This window comes from Euprymna scolopes, chromosome 8, assembly GCF_053919585.1.
Source record: "Euprymna scolopes isolate OS-2025 chromosome 8, ASM5391958v1, whole genome shotgun sequence".
NCBI lineage: Eukaryota > Metazoa > Mollusca > Cephalopoda > Sepiida > Sepiolidae > Euprymna > Euprymna scolopes.
Window position 1 is genome coordinate 130,638,339 of NC_136489.1, and position 24,000 is coordinate 130,662,338.

A 24,000-nucleotide genomic window follows, 5' to 3' on the forward strand; every position below is an offset into this window, starting at 1 on the left:
AAGTAATCCAATTTATCAAATGTCCACTAGCAATTACTACGACATTGTCCCATTGATCACTATACACTTATTAACCCTTATCCTCGAGTGATATCTGGCCTTGGTAAGTGGTTACTCCTTTGTAAAAACATAATTTTTAATCATGCGAGCAATATATTATATTGAAAAACCAAAACAAATAGCCAAACAATACGAGAAGGTTTCTGTGCACAAAAAAGTAACTAAGTCAATAATTGAGCGATCTTTATGAGTAAAAAAATCAATATTTTTATTTCTACTTAATATTCTGTCAATGTGTATGACAAAATGTTTTTGTACCAGTACAAACAAATACTGAACACATAAACCAATGACGCACAACTAAACCAAACTATAATTCTATAATTGTTTAATCATGGAAAGTCAACATTTTATAATTATGGATGTCTTAAATGAATTATTGGTTTATTTATTTGAGCACTTGAACATGTTTATACTTCTACATAAAACAATGAGAAAAGGAAATAAGGAATGAAGATTCCAGCATGCAATTTTGCTTTGCCTTCATGAATACGTCAAATAGATAGACAGAGGAGAGAAGTTATGGATTCTCGTGAAGAATCCAGGAGAAAAATGTGTGAAATCAAATGGCAAATATTATATGGAATGAGGCTTTTGCTGAGAGTGTTAATGTACAATAATAATAATAATATTAATAATAATAATAATAATAATAATAATAAGCAAAAAGGTATCCGCCTGACCTTTCGGGTCGAGACGTCTTGAAGGAGATTAGCTTTGATCAATGTGGGGGGAAACCCTTCATATCAGCCAATTGCTATTCGTTTGGACGCTGCCAAATCTCACCCTTTTGGGGGAGTTGGTTTTCTCCAACATCGTGGAGAAACAAATACGGCGGAAAACGGGAAGCTTCACAAGCCTTCAGCTAGATTTAAAAAGCAACGCTCATTTCTGCGCCTGCGTGATTCTTTACTTACTTACCAACTCCTTCGTTTGGCTATCCACTATTGCGTAATGGTTAACGATAAAGACCGATCACTCCACGTTTTCTAGTTCGATCCCACCTCTCTCTCTCTATATATCTTTTTTCATGTTCTTTTCCTCTTTCGCGGTACGGGTTCCAGCCTGCCTGCCTACTACCACGTTTATTTTACACTTGCAAATACCCGGGTAACGCCGGGGACCCCTGCTAGGTTCTAATAAGTGTCACTAATACAAATCCCAGAACCATTAGAAGATACAGATTGAAGAGATAATGAATTAGATAACAAAATGACTAGAAATAATCGGCGATATTGGTGGAAGATGCACTCCAGAGGAATCAATTATCAAAAACGGTGTTCAATAAAGTATTCTTTTACATGGGAATGTGGTCGATTGGGAAGCAGATATGTTATCTTGTTTCACAGAGGAGTTGCAATACGTGATACTCAGAGCATAATAATTATCATTCAAATGGGAACATACGCAGAGAAGAAAAACGAAAAGTCGTTTGGTAGGGACTTTGTTGTGGTTGTGAAATTAAATAGATCTTAAACATACTTAAATTGTGCCTTAGATTTGGTTAATTCAGTTGTGACACAAAGATATGTATTTTGTTTTTTATACGGTTATAAACTATTTTTAACTTATCTTTACAGAAATTGCAACACGTTTCTGTTCTCATCCAGCGCTAAACTAAAACCTCTTTAATCATTCTCTGTAATCCAGGAATATACAACTACAGTGTGATCCGGATATAAGAGACGCCCTCCCTCGAACCTTACGACTCCCATATCCGATTCGCACTTATATCCAGGGTTTCTTATATCCGGGTTACATTGTACATTAACACAGGCTCTATATTGGGATCAGAGAAAATCTCTCTTTTCCCTGTGGATAATACTTGTTAACGTTGGTATTCGTGCTATATTTACGGCATGTTAAAGTGATTCAGGCAATGCCCCTTTTCATATCTACGGTTCATCTATGTACGTTAATTTTTGCATTTGCATAATATGTTGAACCTTGATTGTTTAGGCATATTAATGTTTGTTGGACATAGTTAATTTTGACGAAACTATGCATTTCGTAAACCCATACGATTCACGTACGCAATAACATCATCACCGCACATAGACGTAGGTTAATATTTTTACATACGTCAAAAAACAAACACGCAAAAAAAACACTATGCATTAATGAATTACAAAAGACCGGAAATAACATCGACCGAAAAGTAGTATTTATTTAAACAATGAAGAGGAAGATATTCTGATGAAACGCAATGTTAATTATCTATTTAAGACTTCCAATCCAAGTATTTATTATAATGATGTCATTTAGAGTGGTTTCATTATATTAAAATTGGGAATATTATTGTTAGTCTATGTATGTATCCTGTCACATTATGACCTGTAAATATTTTAATTAATTTAATTTATTTTTGACATTGATGTTTTAATTAATAAATATTTGAGGTATGTTTAGTACAAGTACGTTAATAAATAAACAATAATAATCACAAAAAAATATCGAGTCAAAAATTACCTACCTTTTGTGTCTTGGCAAACAATATACAATTATAAGTATTACACTGAACCTCGTGGATAATAAAATTAAAAGTATCGTTTCTGATCGAGTAAAAAAACATTAAAATTACTTTTCGGAAAGAAAAGAATTTGTATAATTTACTTAATTTATCGCTCTAAGATAAGTTGATTACTATTGAAGTTAATCGAAATCGTAGCCATTATTTGCATTTATTTTTTCATACCGTAGACATACGTTATTTTATGATCAACTATTTTCGTATTATTTCTACTTTTATTACAAAAAGTAAATATCCTTTATCCCAAAGTGTGATTATGCATGGAGAACTTATTATTTATGAAACTGAATATATCTATGGCTACTTTAACATCTCCATATTTATATACTTTAAGTAAATCAAATATGGTATACGTTTATATATCGCATCTAAATTAATAGCCAAAATATACTTTGGCTATTTAAAGTTGGCCACAGTTTTCTTTGCAATAATAAAGAACCAAAAGCCTCACATGATTTAGAAACACATTAATTTTTTTTTTCAAATAACAGTGTTATAGAAATCATTGACAAATATGAAAAGAAAAAATGCACTGCAAAAGGTATAAGTTCCTGTTTTTAACTCGTACATTAACACAGCAGTCCAAAATATGCAATATATATTAGATATTCGTTAAAAATATACTATGTAGATATGTAGATTTCGTGGCAAGTTTGCTTGTTGTGATATGTTTTATTGATGGTTGTAGCCTACTTGAAAGTAACAGTCAGTTTTTAGATATCATCAGCAGAGAATGAAAATTAGTGTTGTTCAACAGGAATAGATCCAAATTAATAAAATAGAAATGTATTAGTGAACCAAACATCATTCAGACTACAAAGATGAATCCAGCACCAGGGAAAAAATTAATTTTTAAAAAATTCATCCTGTAACATGGAAAACATAACAAATATGTAATATAATTATAAAAAAAACATGTATAAGCAAATGAAAATATGTATTAAACTATGTTTTAAAAACAATTTCCAACACAAAAAACTGCACATTTGAGAAGCTTTCTTTATTGAACTAAAATTAAATTCAATAAATTACATTTTCTCATAGTCATAATACATTTTTTTTGGAAACTTCCAAAAGAATTTAACGTTTCTAGCCACAAAAACTCTGAAGTTTAAATTTTAATTTATTTGTGACAATGGTTCAGAAGGTCTCAAAACTTGTACCGTGAAAACGAACTTCGCAGCCTTTGTTTAATTTTTTATCCGAATGATGCATGAGAAGACCGTTCTTTAAGGAAACACGATGAAATATCCCAAAACGGTGATTTTTGGGTTAATATATATATATATATATATATATATATATATATATATATATATATATATATATAATGTAAAATAAAATCTTGTTATATATATATATATATATATATATATATATATATACATATATTTGTGTATGTGTGTTATTTCTTCGCACAATAGTCAACTTAGGACATGGCAAACTTCTCTTAAGTAGCAATCATCAGGTATGTATGTATGTATGTACGTATGTATATAGGTAGCGAAAAAAAGGACATTTCAATTTTGAGATATTAAGGAATGCCGTAGTATAGTTTAATATGTACATTGATATGCGGCGAACAATCGTCAAAAAAATTATTTCAGCCTTTACTTCTAATCGGGTGATTGTCCACTTCACCATTGAAGTATATCAATCAATATCCTTTAGTCCAGCTCGACCAGAAGACTGACAAGTTGTTTATTATGTTAAATGTACATATTTACTTTTGTCATATATATATATATATATATATATATATATATATATATATATATAGGGGGTGTATGCGTGCGTGTATTTACTACAGTCGGGTTAAAAAAGGAATTTTTACGGTGCCATATTTCCATATCTTATGTAAAGCTTCCTTTTTGTAAAGTAAATCTTTTTCATGAAGTCTTTAGCATGTACACTCAAATGAAATATTTTTACCGCTCCAAATTATAGCATTTAAATAATATCTCTCTTTAAATGGAGATAGCTATGTCTTTTTATAAGTCTGTCTGTAATAAGTGTTTCCGTTAATGCCACACATTTGCGATACCGTATTGATATTTATTTCTTATTTGTTTGAAAAAAAAATATTTTAAAGCAAAATTAATTTGATTCAGTCGGAAAAGTGCAATTGTGGGAATTGAAACTATATATATATATATATATATATATATATATATATATATATATATATATATATATATATTCTCTTCTCTGCATTACTCAATGCCCCAAGATTTTTATCGAACACTTTCATACAAATGTCTAAATCATATTGTGAATGTTTATCAACATTCTTAATTTACTGATATAAATAGTTATACACACATACACACGCACGCACACACCTATATAAATATATATATATATATATATATATATATCATTTGTTGAGAATTGGTTTGAATCATTGCGATAGTTCAGCGAACTATCGCATATATCCATGAACGTCCAATACAAGTAATGCTGTAGAGTATACGTGCGAACGTGTATTTGTGTGTGCATTTCTGTGAAGGTGGACTGTATTTCATTCTATTCCATTTGGTGTGTACTGTGATATTTCCATATGCAATAAACATGTAAATGTATGATATACACACATATATATATATGTATATATATTATGAATTAATTATATATATATATATATGTTTGTGTATAAAATGTGTTTCATAAAAGTGAATATAATTTCTACACATTTAAAAAATAAAACATAGCATACTAAAATATGGAAAGCGGTTTAATTGAAGATTTTAATCGATATATAATATTTTGCGTAGTAGGTTTTACTTTTAATGATTGTATTCCATGATAAAAACGAAGGCTTTATTAATAATCGTAAATCGCATACAATTCTCTTTACGAACCTTTCTTTATAGGTTTTCCTTTTTAATTATCACCAACGCACAGAATGATAGTCCTCTTTTTAAACTCACTACTTACGTTTCCAGTGTCTCTATGTAAACATGTAGTTTTTAATAGTAAAGAAAGCCTCTTATTATTCTTAATAATATATATACTTATATCAATGCGATTATTGTGTTTTTTTTTTAAATTAAAATTAAGACAAATAATTTATTCACAGTCCTATGTATAATGCTTTCTAGCAAAATGAAATATCCACCTTCTCTTAAGACGTGATTTTTGTGTGGTTTCGTGTACATGTTGATGGAAATGTAGTTTTGATTGTACTTGGTTTATTATCTATTGCATTCTCTTTCTCTCGTAAACTTTATAGTTGTGTTTTATCTGATAGACAGCGCTAATTTTGTTTTAGCTATAAATCCGTTATTTGAAAATCTAAAACGATGTACTGCGTTATAGTAGAATTGCTACATGCAACGTTTTATTAGTATGTGAGTGTTCTGCACATTAATAGAAGTAAATGAACGTGAATTAGTGAGTCTACTTTTTGTTCTTTAGTAGAGTTTTTTTTTTGTTTCAATATTGGAGTGTTTCTGAAGTGTAACTGATCAATAGTAACCTCTGTAGTAATGAGCACGCCGCATGGATGAGTCTATACATACCTTATAAAAATAATGCGTATCCGACCAGTAATTTTTTTTTTTTTTTTTTTTTTTGAGTTGTTGTTTTCTATGAAATTTGCAAATCTGAAGAAATTAATCACTCTTAGTCGATGAACTACAACGGCAATGCATGGATTATTCATATTATAAACGTTATGTTTCATGATATGATCAATACATGTATTTGTGTGCGCATGTGGTTTGTGTGTGTGTGTGTGTGTGTTTATTTACAATTATCCAAGTACCAGTCCCGTCGACGGTAATCGAGTTTCTCATCATTAAAAAACGTTAACTGCTCAAAACTAGTAGTCTTAAAAATAACAGCGAATTCACAGATGAGAATCCGGAGTATCATTGAATGAACGCCATGCAAGTAAAATACATACACCTTGTTTATTACAATACATCAATCCGGTTAAGTTCATCCACTGAGGATATATATATATATATATATATATATATATATATATATATATATATATATATATACAGTACTGTATGTGGATGACTATGATGCTCCCTATCGTGGGTTGAGCATATTGGGAAGTGATATACAAACTGTCATTAGCGTATTATGCGACGCTCTTTGTGTAAACAAATCAAGCGGAGGCATTTGGAGGATGGCAAAACATCGTTAAATTCATTAGCCTCACAGTAGCAGCCGTATAGCGTAATCGTGAGAAGCCTTGACTGTCATTTGGGCGGTCGGGTTTCGATCCTGGCTTGAGGCAGTTGCCTGTCTAGCCGCACATGAGCTGTGAAACAGCGAAACAGTAGTGTATGTGGATGAATATATATATATATATATATATATATATATATATATATATATATAGTCCTCCAGTATATAGATATATATGTGTGTGTGCGTGTGTGTACTGTATGCACACATATTAATTGTTCGATTTAGTTTATGATTTCGTTAATAAAAGTAGATTGCTCGATATATATTGTAAATCATACACGAATATAAATCTAGCCTGTGTAGATTCGTATATCGATAGAATTAGATGTGGAACTGATAGTCACCTTGGACAAATATATTTCCCTTCTACACTGCTTCTATCTGTAAGATACACACAGTGATGTCTTTTGTTGGTTTCTGAACGTTTTACCCAACGCTTGACCTTACCAATGGCGCAGCATGGGTGCGGTGAGATACGGTGAGACATGGGACAAAAAATAGCTTGGATTCACCCCACTGGACTGCGTTAGTCCCTGAAGATTCTGGCTAAGCTGGTAAAGGTTTTGCGCTGAGAGGTTACCGTTGACACCGCCTATGCCGTGAAGACCGGAGCTACTCGGCAGAGACGGACTGTTAACGTCCAAGCCTGGGTTCTGTTTTTTCCATTTCGTTCGTCGATTTTGAAACCAAATTTTTATCTGCGTCTCTGTTAGGCTTAGCGAGAGCGCAAGATTCAGCCGCTCACAAACCGACAGATACCGAGTCGTTTTAAATTTGTTTTCCAGAGCCACCAACTGTTCGTAAGTGAAAGCGGTTCGAGCTCGGCGCACTTTACCTCCACCACTATTCCCACCACCTCCACCGCTAGATGAAACAGACACGCTGCCTCCTCCGCCGCCACCGTCCTCGGCGTTGTTGCTTTTATTTGTATCATTTCCGTTTCCGCCAGTAGGGCAACAAGCACTGCTACTACTACTATTAATTTTACCACTGTCGCCATATTGAGAATTAAGACTTCCGCTTCCTGTGTAAGTGCTGCTTAATTTCCGATTGCTAGTTATTAAGTTAATGCCGCTGGTGTCGTCCCTGTTTACGGGTTCAAGATCTTCGGAACGTATCTCTATATTTATATCGTGGTCGCCATCTTCAAGATTGTCATCGCTGCTATCTCTGTCATCAATATCTCGCGCTTCTGGTAGACAAATACTTGACCGGAATCGTTCTGCAAAAGAAAAGTGAAACATATAAATAAAAGGGAAGTGTTGGAATGACATGGAAAGTTGCTGTTGAGGAAAGAAGACAAAAGCAACTGATATTATATACATCTCTATCTTTATATATATATATATATATATATATATATATATATGATTAAAAGAATTATAATTTTAAAAGGGTTAGCAAACCAGGTTTCGTTCCTAGCTCAACAGAGCTAAATCGAGGAAGAATTGTGATTTCAAATAATGTCATGAATATGGCCGGAGAGAAAAATATAGAAAAAACTTAATAAATAAATAAATAAATGGAGAAAGAATCACATAGAAATCACATTAAGTCTTAAAAGATTTTCTTTTTGTTTACATGAAATAGTTTCTACGCATTTTCAAATGGAAAGGCTAGTGCGACCTGCTTAAGATCGTACCATGTAGGGACTAAAGTTCGTGGCACACATACGGTTATTTTTAAGCTAGGACAACAGCATATTCTTTTCATTGTTTTGAATCTCGAGTGTGTATCGGTTGATATCTTATATGTTTTTATATAGAGTGATGTGGTTTTCGGTTGATTAAATGTGTCTTACTGCGTCAGATATATACTCGAGAGTCAAAACAATGAAAAGAATATGATGTTGCCATAGCCCTATTTATAAGGTGCTCGTAGATGGTAGACGCGTATGTATTATTCATAATGTCAGAAGGTGAAAAATGTGGTTAACGAATTTTTGATGTTATGTGTTGTTTAAAGCAAAAATTCAGTCTTTGCGAAGTTCGCCTAACATAGAGCGCACTGCAACTACATTTAAAAAATAAATAATATAATTATTATGGTGGTAGAAGACATATTAGCGAATGAACGACAACATGTGTCTAGTTGAAAAAAAAACGCGCGGATTCGACGCAAAATAACACTGTATTCTAGATCGGCAGTATTTTAGCGTATGCAGTCGCATGAGATTTCGAAAATTTTCTGCTTCTATATCTATTCTTGTAGACATGTCACTAATAAGGGTGCTGGAGGTAAATGGTTTAACTAAGCTGGCGTTATCCGTCTGATAGTAAGGGGCCCGAACCTTTTATTAACCATTAAGGAGGTTGCCCTATCAGCAGGTGCAAAGTACTGGGACTACTGTATTGCCATTTGGTGAATAGATTCTGGGCCATGCAGTAGCTTCTCGTGGGACATTTCGATACCATATTATAGGTAATTATTACGGCTACAGCGTATCATGAGCTACAAAAAATATATTTCTTCGTTTCTTTTTCTCCATTACATTCCCTTCGTGCCCTGCTCTAACAAAGTCTGTTAACCTGTTCCGCAAATTCCAAAACTTCGTCATGAAAAGTTTCCAGAAAAAACACACGATTAAACCTAGAACACTAACGTAGACCCCACCCCACTACCATATCTCATTCTTCAACATTAGGGATCTACGTTCCAACATTCCAGAGGCTGAAAGCCAATTACAGGAGACTAAACCACACCTATTCACGAGTAAAACTGGCATTGAACAGATTATTTCCCTAGATGAGTTCGCAATTAAAGGATACTCTAATTTAACATCAAAATCTGCCCCCACCTCTCAGATCGCCATGGGCATGGAATATGTGGTTACATAAGAGCAAGTTTTCCATGTGAGAGGATCCTAAATTACCCTATATGTGCTTTCGAGTTGCACTTGGTCACGCCATTGCGTTTATATCTGCCCTCTGCCGCCTTTACAACAGCTGGGTTAATATCTTTTAGAGCATTAAAAAAATTGACCACATCCTGCCTGATCATCCTTCAGATAACATTCACATCTATGGAGACTTCAATGGTCACAATGTGGAATAATTAGCCCACTCAATCAAGACAGATGATGAGGAGAGGTTCTTTCACGATTTCTCGATTGCGTATGACTTCATTGAGATTGTTCACAAACCCACCCGTGTGCCCGACATTGACAGTCAGTACAACAGTTTCCTAGACCCTTTTCTCACAACTTGCCCTGAGTTATATTCATGCTACGTGCTGTCTGCACTAGGATCTTGTATCGGCTCATATCAAAACGAAATTTAATAAGTCCTCAGCCGTACCTCGCCATTGTACAGTATATCGCTACTCTATGTCCTACTGGGATAGGTCCCGCACTTTTATATCAGATCAACCCCTGCGTTCCATGTTCAAAATGGATGTGTCTTCTACAGTATCAGATGTAACGGACTGGTTAATTTTAGACAGCTTCAGATCCTTCAAAAATTTCGGCAAAACCCTAACAGCCAGTTATAATTCTCTCCACCATGTGCTGCTGCCATTGCACACAGACACCACCTTTTCTATTACTTCCAACGTAATAGATGTACTGAGACTAAATTCACTTTCAAAACTGCCAGTAAACACTGTAAAAGTGTAATGAAGAAGACAAGATAGTTATATACCTTGCCTGTTGTTCAAAGTAGCTGAGAAGCGACTTGGTTCCCACCAGTTTTGGCAATTAGCAAACCGCGTCCTGAATAAAAGTATGTGCTCTATCCCGACCATCATTAATGGACTTGTAAGCATCAAACAAAGCCAAACTCTTTGCCAAGAATTTTGTTGCTAATTCTACCCTATACAATTAAGGCTGCCAAACCCGCGTATTTCCTCCTGTATCTGAAAACACGCTATGCGACATACAAATATCTGTGCGTGATGTTGCCAAGCTAATAAAACACCTCGATTTCAGTAAAGAAACTGGCGCTGACAGGATTCTAATTATAGTGTTGAAAAAACCTCAACCAAAACCGACTCCTATATTACAAAGCTGTTTAAGTGTTTTCTTTACGAGAATTGCTTTCCAACACCCTGGAAAACCTCATTAGTATGCTCCGTATTTAATATTTAAAAATTCAGGTGATCGGTTATATATATATATATATATATATATATATATATATATATATATATATATATGCACAGACCAATTAGTCTACTGTGCGTCATGAGTAAGTTGCTGGAATCTGTGTTAAATAGACAAGTAGTCAACCACCTCAGCACCTCTTCAGTTTAATGCAATATGGTTTTCGTTCTACTAGATCTACAGCAAATGTGGTAACGGTTATTAGTGAATCTCTCGATGGAGGCTTTATTTCTAAGGCAATTGCTGTTGATCTATCAAAGGCATTTAATGGGGTATGGCAAAAAGATCTACCCCACAAGATCCCCAGCTATAGTATAGTTGGTAATGTATTCTCAATTATTAAAGCATTTCTCTTTGATAGGTTCATAAGATGGACAGAAATCAGAAGCTCGCAATATTAATGCTGGTCTCCCAGAGGTCAACTCTGGGTTTAACTCTATCCTTAATCTACATCAATGATCTTCTAAACCACATCCTAAGATCAATCGTAAACATTTATGCTGGCGACACTAGCATTTATGGCAACATTTCAAAGGCCATAAATAATCAAGTTCTCTTTTATTCTCTCTCCTGATCGTAAGCACGTGGCACAATGGGGAAAGAGGTGGCTGATTCATTTTAATGCATTTAAAACCAAGCTTCTATCTTTATATCATCAACGCTCTGATCTCAGTCTGACATCAATTGAAATGAATGGCTCTCGTCTTGGGGAGGCTCAATGATTTTACAAGCTTCTGGTACTTACCATTACTCCTTATCTGAAAGGGAGCACGTCCATCAAATCCGTCCGCAAGGTCGCTGGAAAAATGGTGGAATCGTTCTACTGCTCCAGTAGATATCTCACTGTTTATTCAATTCTTCACTTGTATAAGAGCCAGGTACGTCCAAGGATAGAGTACTGATTCTACATCCGGGCAGGAGCTGCTAAAAGCACTTATCCTGCCTTAACAGACTTTGTAGTAAATGCCCTTTTCTCTTTTCTGCAACCTCTTTCCCACAGAAGAGACGTTGCGGGCCTGTCTCTGCTTTTACATTATTTTCATGGCAAATGCTCGTTTGAGCTCCAATCTATTCTCTCCCATAGCCTGACTGTAAATAAGAACTAATGCAAAATATAACTGCCGCCATTGCCTTATTTGTTTCATACGGTTGTTTCTTTCTGCCTAACTCCTGTCATTCCGTTCGACAAGCAACCATCCCTCATTCAGACTGTCTTCTTTCGCTTTTCTACACAGACTTTCTATCTTTCTCCTTCTCCCTTCCTTTCTTCCCCCCTCTCTATCTTTCTTCGAATACAATATGAGATCTGCACGTCTTGTCAGACGGGTTTCGTTTTTCGTTTCAGAACCGTTTTTCGCCACATTCCACAGCTTCACAAGCAGTGATTTAGATTAAAGATGACAGAAAGATGGCGGGCGATTAGAAGCTTTGAAAAATAAAGAGGCCAAACATTAAAATAAAGAACAAACGCAGAAAATATCAAAGATCAGTGAAATTATGTTTTTATCTTCAAGTCAATGTGAGTTGTTCGACTATTATTATTATTATTATTATTATTATTATTATTATTATTACTACTATTACTACTATTATTATTATCATCTTAGTTTTAATTATTATTATTATTATTATTATTATTATTATTATTCAAGGTTATTAGCATCATAATTATCATCATTATCGATAATCTTAATATTGACAAATATGACTAGCATAATCGATCTTTTTTTCCTTTCTCGTTTCTAAATTGCTCGAACAGTATTTCCATGTGTAACAACGCAATAAATAAACCAGTTCACTTGTTTTGTGACGTACGGCGTTCATAAGTTCATATTACTATGTTTTTCTGGTTCAAGTATTCCTCTACGCTGAGTAAGGCGTAAAAAAATCTCTTCACATTGACCGTATATGATCGCAGAGAGCAAGATTTTCAACAGAAATCATATGGTTCTCTTAGCGGTCACAATATATTGTTCAGAATTCATATGGCCATATTTGCTATATAAAAGGACACAAAAAATAGGATATACAAAATATAAGGAGAAATCGTTTGTCTTCAGACGCTGTTATTAAATGTTTATTTGCATACATATTTAAATGCTTGATAAATAAACTAAAATAATAATAATTTCTAGTCTATTCTATAAAACGAGATGCTTTAAATAAGTTTCCAGACTTTTGGTGCATGCATTTAACATTTCGTAGATTCTTTAAAGTTCAGTATTGTATTGCTATGGATCTTAAAAGATAACTGACACATTGTTATGATTTCAGCTTCAAATGAACAGCTTAAAAGGGATTAGAATACGCTCTACTAAAGTCTGATTGTCACTGCTGGTGAATTTCAAAAATTAAATCTGGCCGCAAGGATAATTTACAAGAATGATATGCAACACATTATGTTTAAAAATTGGTAAAAATGCAACACAAACGTAGAGAATGTTTCGGATTGCTTTTGCGCCATTTTGTATGAATCAAGTATAAGTTTTTGAGTGGCATAAGAGATTGAAGAAAATGGGAAGTCTGTGAGGGATGATTATAAGCGTGGGGGAGTAAAGAAGTTAGAACACAAGAGTTGATTGACCAAATAAAGAATTTCATTAATAAGGACTGTGGTTTGTATAAAGAGACAATAAGATCACAGTTTCATGTCAGTGTGGGAACTGTACACTCATTATTCACGAGGAACTGAAGATGCGTAAGATTTGCGCAAAGTTTGTTCGAAGCGTGCTAAGAGAAGATCATAAAGAAAAACGATGTCATGACAACAGAGAGATGGTCAAGCTCATAAATTCAGATCCAACACTTCTTGATGCTCATGTGACCTATGATGAAAGCTGGATCTACTGATATGACTCAGAAACCAAGAGACAGAGTGCCTAGTGGGAGCGTGTTGGCTCTCATAGGGCCACGAACGCCATACAGATCAAATCCACTCAGAAACTTATGGTGTCCCCTTTTTTTGAAAGAACGGTCATGATATACATACGCTAGAGTTCTAATAGACAGACTTTCAACAAGGAATACTATGTTGATCTTTTAAGGGAGTTCAGGAAGAGATTATCTCCGAAAAGGCCAACACCTTTCACTTGGTTCAGTGGCATTTCAACCAGGACAATGCACATGTACACAATTCCATCCTTATCACATACCATTTGATCTAAATTGAAATCAAGACGCGTCACTATCCTTCCTGGTGTCCAACCTTTGCTCCCCGTGACTTTTAGTTATTCTCTAAGCTGAAGAATAACATTAGCGGTTGGCGGTATGAGGCAATCGAGGAGATGAACGATACTTTGACAAGGGTCATTGATACTCTCACATAAGAGGACTCTCATTGGGTCTTCCAGAAGGTCTTGGAACAACAAATGCATTACAGCCGGAGGAGATTACTTCAAAAGGGACTTTTTTTATGTGTGTACTATCTATAAAAATTCCCATACGAAAAAAAGTAAATCACTCTTCATGGTTTTTAATTTCACTTTTAATTTTTTTGTAAATATTTAAAATATTTTCATCAATTATTTTAATTTGTCGTCTTTTATTACTGCTAATTTTCTGTGATTTTTACATGTTATATTAATATCTATTTGTGCTTCTAAAGTTTTTGGCGAATATATTAATTAAATAAAAGATTTTATTTAAATAAAACATGAATCAAAAAATAACTGGAGATATTTTTATGATGCCAACACAATATAGGTTGCATTAGGTTGAGGAAAAGGAAGGAGTAAGAAATCATTTTGACATGGCATAAGCATAAAGCTACTCATTGGTGGTGGCCAGAAATAAATAAAATTATAAAAAAGGGAATTTGAATCTTTAACCCGTGAAGACGCTGTTTTACTGTAAATTCAGCTATCGTTCATGTTTCTATTATATCTTTTAAAAACATTTTTTCGAGTATTTTTGCCAAAATATATTTTAGGGGGGTGTATTGTTTTATTAGTAATTTTAATTCTAAAAATGTGTTCTTTTCGTAAGATGTGCGTACACTATTGAAACCTGTTGCATATTGAAGTATCTAATTCTCGCATTTCTTTTTTCATTTAACCGCTAAGATTTTCTATTCTTCGTTTATGCATATGATGTTTGTAATAGAAAAATTTAGAAAGCAAATAAAGGGCGGCAGAAAGACCCTAGATTTTTTTTTCAGAACGTGTTTTATTTTCTGACGTTCCGAAATGCAAGAGCTTACGTATTGTAGTCGACAATGAAGGCTTACATTATCCGAGGCGATATACTGGATAGAGTAAAGTTCTGGCCTCTAATTATTTAAACCATTAATCTAGAAGTACATATGTAAATTTTCTGCTGACTTGCGACTATAGAAAATAAATTGAGCGTTGTTCTATACATTTTCGAAATAGTAAGCATTTATGAGTGGTAACGCCGTCACCCTAATAAATGTAATACAATAACGTAGAAATACTTTTAGAAAAACATGTATTATCTAAAAGTCACCCAGAATTCCCAATGCAAAGAAATTTATTTATTTATTTGCGGACTATTATCCTCATTTTTTATTTAGTTGTTGTTTTACGACATTTTGGCCAACTATTTCTCCGGCCTTCGTCAGGTCGTTGAATCTTCAATTATATCTTCAGTAATATGCGGCATAATCACGTTGACACACCGGTTCTCGTCAGATCACCGAAATGAAGCAACGTTGAGCCTGGTTAGTACTAGACGGGTGATCATTTGGGAATTGTAGGCGCTGTATGTGCTCTCTACTTATCTCGGCGTTTGTTTCCAGTCGCCCTGAACATACACTTCACTTGCCACTGGTATTTAACAATGTTGACCAGGAGAGGTGTGGTTAGAGATCGCGCACTTCCTGCCACAAAATTTCACGCGCAGGCACCCCTTCGTGGGTATCCACTGTCCGTCAAAGACTGGAGGAGACCTTTATCCCCACTAATTACTACCTTCCATATGTGTTGTCGTCTCACCACGTTTTTGGCCAACTAAGTCTTTGGATGGCTTTGGGTAGGATTGAAACCGCTATCTTCAGACAATGCTAAACTGGAACTGTAGAGATTCAACGTCTCTATCCACTGCACCCGAAGAGCGATCAAGGTCGGGTTTGGGTCTTATAAATCCAAATTTTTCTTATCTGATCTTCCATCATGGGGTCCGTACCGAAATTAATTTTTGTTAAATATTTAAAATTGTGATTCCTGTATATTATAGTAAGATCCTTTTAGAACTCACATTATGTAAAGATTAGATGGTTAAAAAAGATATGTGTGCCTTAAAAAGAAAATGCGAAAAAGATTACTATTCGAAAATATTAAAGACAAATATGTGTTGATGTCTTAACCATAAAACTTTTAAGGCAGTCACATGAATTCAGTTGTGAAAGTGTACAAACGACCTGCAGGCAATGAGAGAAAGGAAAGACGTAAACAATATTGGCCATATTTTTTTTATCTTTTTTTAATTTCATTTTTATGTACCTATTTACAATGCCTCCCCACGGGACAGAGTTAGACACCAGGGTCGTTTTTTAACGTGGAGAAAAGGTACACAAATTAAAATTGTCTCAATCGTGAAGGACTGCTCCTCCGCCGAAAGAGAACGAGAAATGGAATGAATGGAAGTGCAGCATCTGAAGAACAGATGGTATTTATTTGCTCCCCCACTGAGCAAATTAGGCACAAGGCCGTTTTTAATGTGAGGTAAAAACCAGCTCCCCTAAAAGTAGGCAAAAAGGGGGCACTCTGGTTACCAAAAATAATAATTGTCCCAGTATAGAGGGTTTCCCCTCCATTTGACTGGTACAAATTATTTTAAGTGCAGCATCTGAAGAACAGATGGTATTTATTTGCTCCCCCACTGAGCAAATTAGGCACAAGGCCGTTTTTAATGTGAGGTAAAAACCAGCTCCCCTAAAAGTAGGCAAAAAGGGGGCACTCTGGTTACCAAAAATAATAATTGTCCCAGTATAGAGGGTTTCCCCTCCATTGACTGGTACAAATTATCTTAAGTGCAGCATCTGCCGGAACAGATACTACACTTTGATTTTGACCAAAAGGCCAAGATGGTATTTATTTGCTCCCCCACCGAGCAAATTAGGCACAAGGCCGATTTTTAATGTGAGGAGTGAAGGGGAAATGGGGACCAACTCCCCGGGGAGTAGGGGGGCTGGATAGTGACAATTGGTATGAAGGGTTGCGCCTACATTGACCAAGGTCTTATATGTAGGGTCGCCCCCACATATGGTCTTTGCTTGCAGTATCTGCCGGAGCAGATACTACACTTTGATCTTGACCAAAAGGCCAAGATGTAATTGGAAAAATATATTTTCGTTTATTAATTTCAATTTTCTGTTGTATACATTGCTGAGAAAGAACTGGACTTAACGAGAAAGACTAAACTACGGTATTACGTATTAATTAAATATGTTTTATTACGTTAAAAAATAGAAGCAAGGTGCTACGTGTCGCTACAAAACAGGAATTTAATGTAGACTTAATAGTTCAGAAAAATTAAAAGTATGAAGATCTGAAACAATTTTATTGAATTAATGACAAAGTAGGAAGTGGTTGATAAATGTCTTATATTCTTACAAATGCCTAGTAGAGAATACAAAATTGCAGTGTTTTTTTATCGCAACTCTCATCAGTGCTCCTACAATTTTTAATGTTTTATTTTAATGTGTTATATATCGTTCTGCCTTCTAACAAGCTTCATATATTCATTAACGTTTCTACCCATCTTAAGCTTTATTCTGAGAGCCTTATCAAAAGTTAAAATTTGGCAAACGTTTCCGTCTTGTTGAGTATAATTAAGTCCCGTCTCATTGCATGGATGTGCATACATGGACTTTCCTACTTACATGTGACAGAAGTTATGATTTTCTTATTCATTTCTTCTGATTGTGTTATTATCATCTGTCTTTACGTTCAAGGTGCTGAGCTTTGAATAGTTGCCAGTTGACTGCCTCAGCTGTCGTGTCTTCTTTTGTATCGCTTTTGTGCTTCCCTCAATTTTTAGTGTTTTTTTCCGGGCTTTTACTACATAAAATTTTGTATAATTTATTTTGGTTGCATTCTTCCGTGCAGTTATCAATAGCAATTACTTTGCCCGTGTTAGTGTGTTTTTCATTGTCATTCTCATACATTTCGCATGTACCTCTTTTGTTACGTGATATAAATCGTTCACTCCGTTGCTCATATCTTTTTTGTTTATTAAGTCTTTCTTGTTTCCAGTTTCATTGTTCTGTGTAAAGTTTCTTTTGGCTATGTATTCCGCAACTGTAATTAACCCTCTTACTTTATGGTATTATTTTCATACAGGTTATCTTCAAAGATTTCTTAGAGAAGAACATGTGGTGTTTCCTGGAGTCTAAATGACAACACGTATCTCCAGATTTCCAGCAACCACCACATCTTTCGATAATCTATATAAATCAATTTTTTGATAACGCAAAATTGATTTCACGCTGACAGCGACCATTGGTCTTCACTCAAATTTGGATCGCTATAAGCCTCCCTGAGATCCCTGTCCTCTTTTCACTTATCTAGTTACAGTCTGGTTTGTGCTTTCTCTCCTTAGTCCTTCCATCCTCTTTGACTCTGCTTGACTATTTGGTGTGGTGGCATTTGATGCCGACACTCAATCTGGGAGGGGGGTCTTACAATTATACAGTTTAAGTTATTTCGATTCTATGTGTTGTTTTCGGGTTTTACTTCTATTGCAGTTTCTAATTCCCATACGTCTGGCTAGCGCCTGTATCACAGATGTATTAGTCTTCGCATTTAACGTTTTTTGTTTAATATTTCAGTTTTCATTATTGTTATCCGTTGCATTTTCTCAGTCATCCCTCTGATTCCAATCTCTCCCATTATTTTTGCAAAGTTTTCGGTATTGCTTCCAGTGTTCATACTATTATTGATGATATCTTTACTTTTTTTATATTACATATCGATTTTGAGCCCTCTAACCAGTTCCGAGTACTTGCTCGTTTATTTGTCGCTTTGAACAGCGAAATCTACGATCTGACAAGACTTTTCCTTCTTGTTATCTATTATGACATCCAGTCGTCTTGCTTGGGTGGATTTATCTGTTTTTATGCTCATGCCGCATAGGATTTTATGACTTCCGTTTTAGAGTTGTAACTGTACCATTTGTCAGGCTGTTCAAGTTACAGTTGTCTGCAGAATTCCCAGTGCACTGCTTTCCCAACTGATCGTGGCTATTTTTATATCGTTTTAGGGCTAATTTGCTGCGTTTGATTGTTAGGGATTTTATTGTTTCGTCTCTTTGTTCACAGAGTCTGCGTGTTTTTTTTTGTTTTCTTTGGTTTATTCGATTCTTGCTTTGATGTCGTTGGTTCTAATGGCGTTCTCGTGTGTGTAACTCTGAGTAGGGATTAAGTTTCTCTGTTTAGCGTTCCTTTTCGTTGCCATGCCTAAGTGTTTTCATTTGTCTCATCTTTTGTTATATTTACGAATCTTCCATGTAGCAGTTTCTTTCCCTGTTTTTTCTCGTCTTTCCTTTTATCTTTTAGTTTTCTATCATTCTTTCATTTTTTTCAGCGCCTCTTACTTCAGTAATTATTCTTCCGGCGTTCTCCATTATGTATTTTTCTAATTCTTTGTACCGTTTCATACACACAGTCTTCTATACACACCAGTCTTTTTCTCGTCGTCTTTCCTTTTCACAGAGAGTCGGTCAGTACCACATTTGAGTGTAGTGCATTATACATAGTCATGAGTTTTTTATCTTCTCCTCGAGATGCTTCAGTTCTTTGGTTCAATCTATAAACAGCTCGGCATATGTTACTAGTGACGCTGCCTATGTGGTCATACCTATGATTAGGTTTTTACAATATGCTTTTGTTTCTGTGAATTGTTTGTTCTTCTGGGGTATTCTTTTTCTAGTTTTCCCTTTCATTTATGTTACTTTGATGGTATCTGCTCCAAGAACTTCCAAATAGTTGTAATTCTCATCTTCACCTAGTGTACTCATTTCTGTTTGGTTAGGTGGCTCCATAACTTCTGTGGTCTCCAGTTTCCTGATCTGCAATGCGCACTTGTCCATACCGAATTCCATTCGGATATCCTAAGTGAAGATGCTGGTTGGGTTTATTTAGTAACTCTTTTATTTCAAACAATTTCAGTTCGCTCAGGCACATTAGGTGGTTCGTTCTTTTTTCTATATTAGTAAGCTTGTTTCCGACTTGGCACTTCCTTCATGTATTGTTTAAAGGGCATAAGGACTATTATGAACAGCAGTAGTGATAGGGAATCCCCTTGGAATATCCCTCTTTGTATTTTAACCCAGTTATATTATGTCAATTCCAATCGTTACGTTTTTATTGCATTTTTTAATGAAATTGATAATCTTGCCCGGTATTTCGTACATTCTCGGGCATTTGATTCTCACTGCCTTCGTGTACCTGTCGCACGCTTTGTTGTAATCGATCCATGCCATGTCAATATCCCCCACCATTATATTCTTCACGATTTTCCGGTCTATATATATTTGATCAGATGTACCTCTTTTCCATTTATGGCTTCTTTCTGTTCCTAGGGGCGTAGTCCACGATTATTATTGTTAAAAGTTTAAATTATTATTATTGTTGTTGTTGTTAAAAGTTATAATTATTATTATTGTTGTTGTTGTTATTATTATTATTATTATTATTATTATTGTTAAAAGTTAAAATTATTATTATTGTTGTTGTTGTTGTTAAAAGTTATAATTATTGTTGTTGCTGTTGTTGTTATTATTATTATTATTATTATGTTTATTATTATTATCATCATCATCATCATCATCATCTAATATTATCTTATTATATTATTATTATTACTACCTCAGAGTCAATTGCGCGCCTTGCAGCAGGGTGTAATGGACTGGCCCAGAGAGAGTACTGCAAAAGACACGATCGCATGGGACTCCGGATATATTGGGAGGTGTGTAAGAAGGTTGGGGTGAAGTGTGCTCGAAAATGGTTTGAGTAGGTGCCTGATGAAGTGAGAACAAGTGAGGATGGCAAGGTAGAGGTATGGTGGGACAAAAGTGTCATAACGACCAAGCAATTGGAACATAATCGTCCGGATTTGATCGTCATTGACAAGGTCTCAAAAAACTGGCAGATCGTAGACTTCTCAGCACCCTGTGACAGGAATGTGAGAGAGAAGGAGAATGAGAAGTGGAGCAATTGTGCTCCATTGGCCTTGGAGGCGTATACACGGGGTTAATACACAAACAATCCCGGTTGTAGTTGGTACACTAGGAGTAGTATCAAGTCAATTGAAAAAAACAACAAATCCCCGATGTTTTAGGTGGCCTTCAAATCTCTGCAATTATAGGTACCACCAACATCCTTAGGAAAACCCTTGATCTTTGAAGCTCCTGGTTTGAAGCCGGGATTAAGGGAAATCCTTTGGAAATGAATCCCATCCCTTTCCAGAGAGACTTTCATAAACGAAATCAGAATTATTATTATTATTATTATTATTATTATTATTATTATTATTATTATTATTATTATTAGTGTTATTATTGATCACCTGGAACTTTCACACGAGTCAGAAAACGATCTGATTGAAGCCGAGTGACAACAAGTCTCCCCAGACGTCCAGCTCTCTCCTCTTCCTCCTTCGATAGCATTTGCAAATAAATTTTCATCATCGCAACAACCTCTTACCATTGATTCCTCGCTGGCATTATTATTGTTATTATTATTATTATTATTATTATTATTATTATTATTATTACTACTATTATTTTATTATTTGTATTTAGTAGGTGTTTATCACAAGCCACCTCAGATTTCTTACTGATTACAAGCGATGGTGTTCCCTGGCTTCTTAATGGCAACAACTCGCAACATATTTCCAAAATTCTCTACTTATTTTGAAAACATGTGCAAAGTAATGTACTTTATCACAGCAGTTGATTTTTCGCTGGCAACATTTTTTGGAATTTCCGTGTCGATAACTCATGCCAGTGTCCCTGTACTCCTCGCACTCATCCACTAGAGGTTTGGTTAGTGCTCTTCCTTTTCAATCCTTACAGCCTCTTTGATCCTTCACAGACAGTGTGTGTGATATTAGTCAGGACTGATGTATTTTTAAGAGTGGCACAGTTTATGATCCTTCTGTCAGTTTCAGTTCTTTTGGTTCAAGTTGTTTTTCCTCCATTTTTATGTTTTGGCACGATTGTGGTTTTTATGTAATTAGCTAGTATTTGTAGTTTATGCTGGTTTTATGTAATTAGCTAGTATTTGTAGTTTGTGCTGGTTTTATGTAATTAACTAGTAGTTGTAGTTTATGCTGGTTTTATGCAATTAGCTAGTATTTGTAGTTTATGCTGGTTTTATGTAATTAGCTAGTATTTGTAGTTTGTGCTGGTTTTATGTAATTAGCTAGTATTTGTAGTTTGTGCTGGTTTTATGTAATTAGCTAGTATTTGTATTTTATGCTGGTTTTATGTAATTAGCTAGTATTTGTATTTTATGCTGGTGTTATGTAATTAGCTAGTATTTGTAGTTTATGCTGGTTTTATGCAATTAGCTAATATTTGTAGTTTATGCTGGTTTTCCTTGGGATGTTCATAAGCATTTTTGCTTTTGTTCACTTCTTTCTGAATGACAGTTTGTATTATCCGTTTTTCTAAGTTGTTCGTGAAGTTTCCTGTGGTCCTACAATTATTGGTATTATATTGGTTTTCTTCATGATCAATATTACTTTCAGTTCTTCAACAAACATCGTGTATTTGCTTTTTTTTTTAGCGTCCTTGATATTCACCCTGTGGTCTGCTGGAGCGGCAATATCTACATTTGGCAATTTCTTTCCTTCGAATATTATGAGGCCAGATCATTTTGCTTCGAGGGGTTAAACTGTTTGTATCTTGATGTTTCCCATAATTTTTTGTTTTGCCTACCGTATCCTTTTCTTTTCGGTACCATTTGTCTGCATGTTCAAAATAAAGTCTTTGTATCGCTCTCAGTCCCCTGCTTTTCTCCATGAAGACGTGTCTCTATTTGCATTGTTCTATGCTAGTTCGCTGCATCCAATTATTATTTGTTATATCGTTTCGCCCCGTTGTCCACTGTTTTCTTCTGTATATTATCTTCTGTATAAGTATTATTATTATTATTATTATTATTATTATTATTATTATTATTATTATTATTATTATTATTATCAAATTCTACATCATTATTGCAAAAGTGTCTTCAGGAATTATATCACGTCACTTCTAGTCTTTACCGGCATAATCATTCTTTTCACGTATCTTTTTCTCGAACTAATACATTTCTTTGACATTCTCTTTTTGCCGTTTCTTTTATCCTTTCAATTATTCTGTTTAGTCGCATTAACGCAAATATGGTTATTGTTTTGGGCAAATATTTTTTTTTTATTCTGAATTCTCAAGCGCATCATTTTACGCTTTTCCTCTACCTTATTATCTCCCTTGTTCTTGGTTATCCTTTTGTCATGTCAATGTATTCTGTTAATATTGTTTTATGTTTGTTTGTTCACTTCATTCATCGAGTTTGCATGTTTCATTTCTGTTTGAGCAGAATCGACATTCGTTTTCGTTTTTTGCTTTTGTTGTTCTTGATTTTCTTGTTGCTGTTAATCTGTGTCTCTGCTTTAATTTCTTTTTAATTTCCTAATCCACTATTCGTGACTACTTACACTTTTCTCCTTATCATGTACGCTAATAGCAGACCGGGATTAACTAATGATCATCTCATCTCTGATGCCTTTTGACATATCGATAAAGAGGCGCGCCTGGGAGGGGAGAGGCATATTTGGCCCAATTATTACGAAGATGGTGAACCGTTTCAATTCTTATTTATTGATTCACTTGACATCAAATTCAATAATGCACCAACGATTAAAGAAACGCAAAATGCACGTCTTTCAGGCCATTTAGTACGTGAGTACAACACACTGTCTGGTCTTGAAAATCGAATAATCATTTTACCTACACACCCTTTGCCAAAGAACAGTATTTGCTAGTCACTCTCTGCTCTACTGTAATCTCCATGAAATGTTTTCCACTAAGTCCTAGTCTTTTATTCTCCGAGCAGTTCATCCAAGATTTTCTCGCGCCCTATATAGTGTCAATAACTTTA

At 34.7% G+C, this 24,000-nt stretch overlaps 1 protein-coding gene across 1 annotated transcript in view; it reads right to left on the bottom strand.

The window, feature by feature from the left end:
* Positions 1-3,569: 3,569 nt before the first annotated feature.
* Positions 3,570-24,000, bottom strand: part of LOC145283770 (uncharacterized) — a 260,810-nt gene continuing 240,379 nt past the window's right edge. The window contains exon 2 of the mRNA XM_080132827.1: positions 3,570-8,018. Within this exon, the coding sequence (XP_079988953.1) occupies positions 7,240-8,018 (779 nt within the window). The 3' untranslated portion in view covers positions 3,570-7,239. The remainder of the gene's footprint in view (positions 8,019-24,000) is intronic.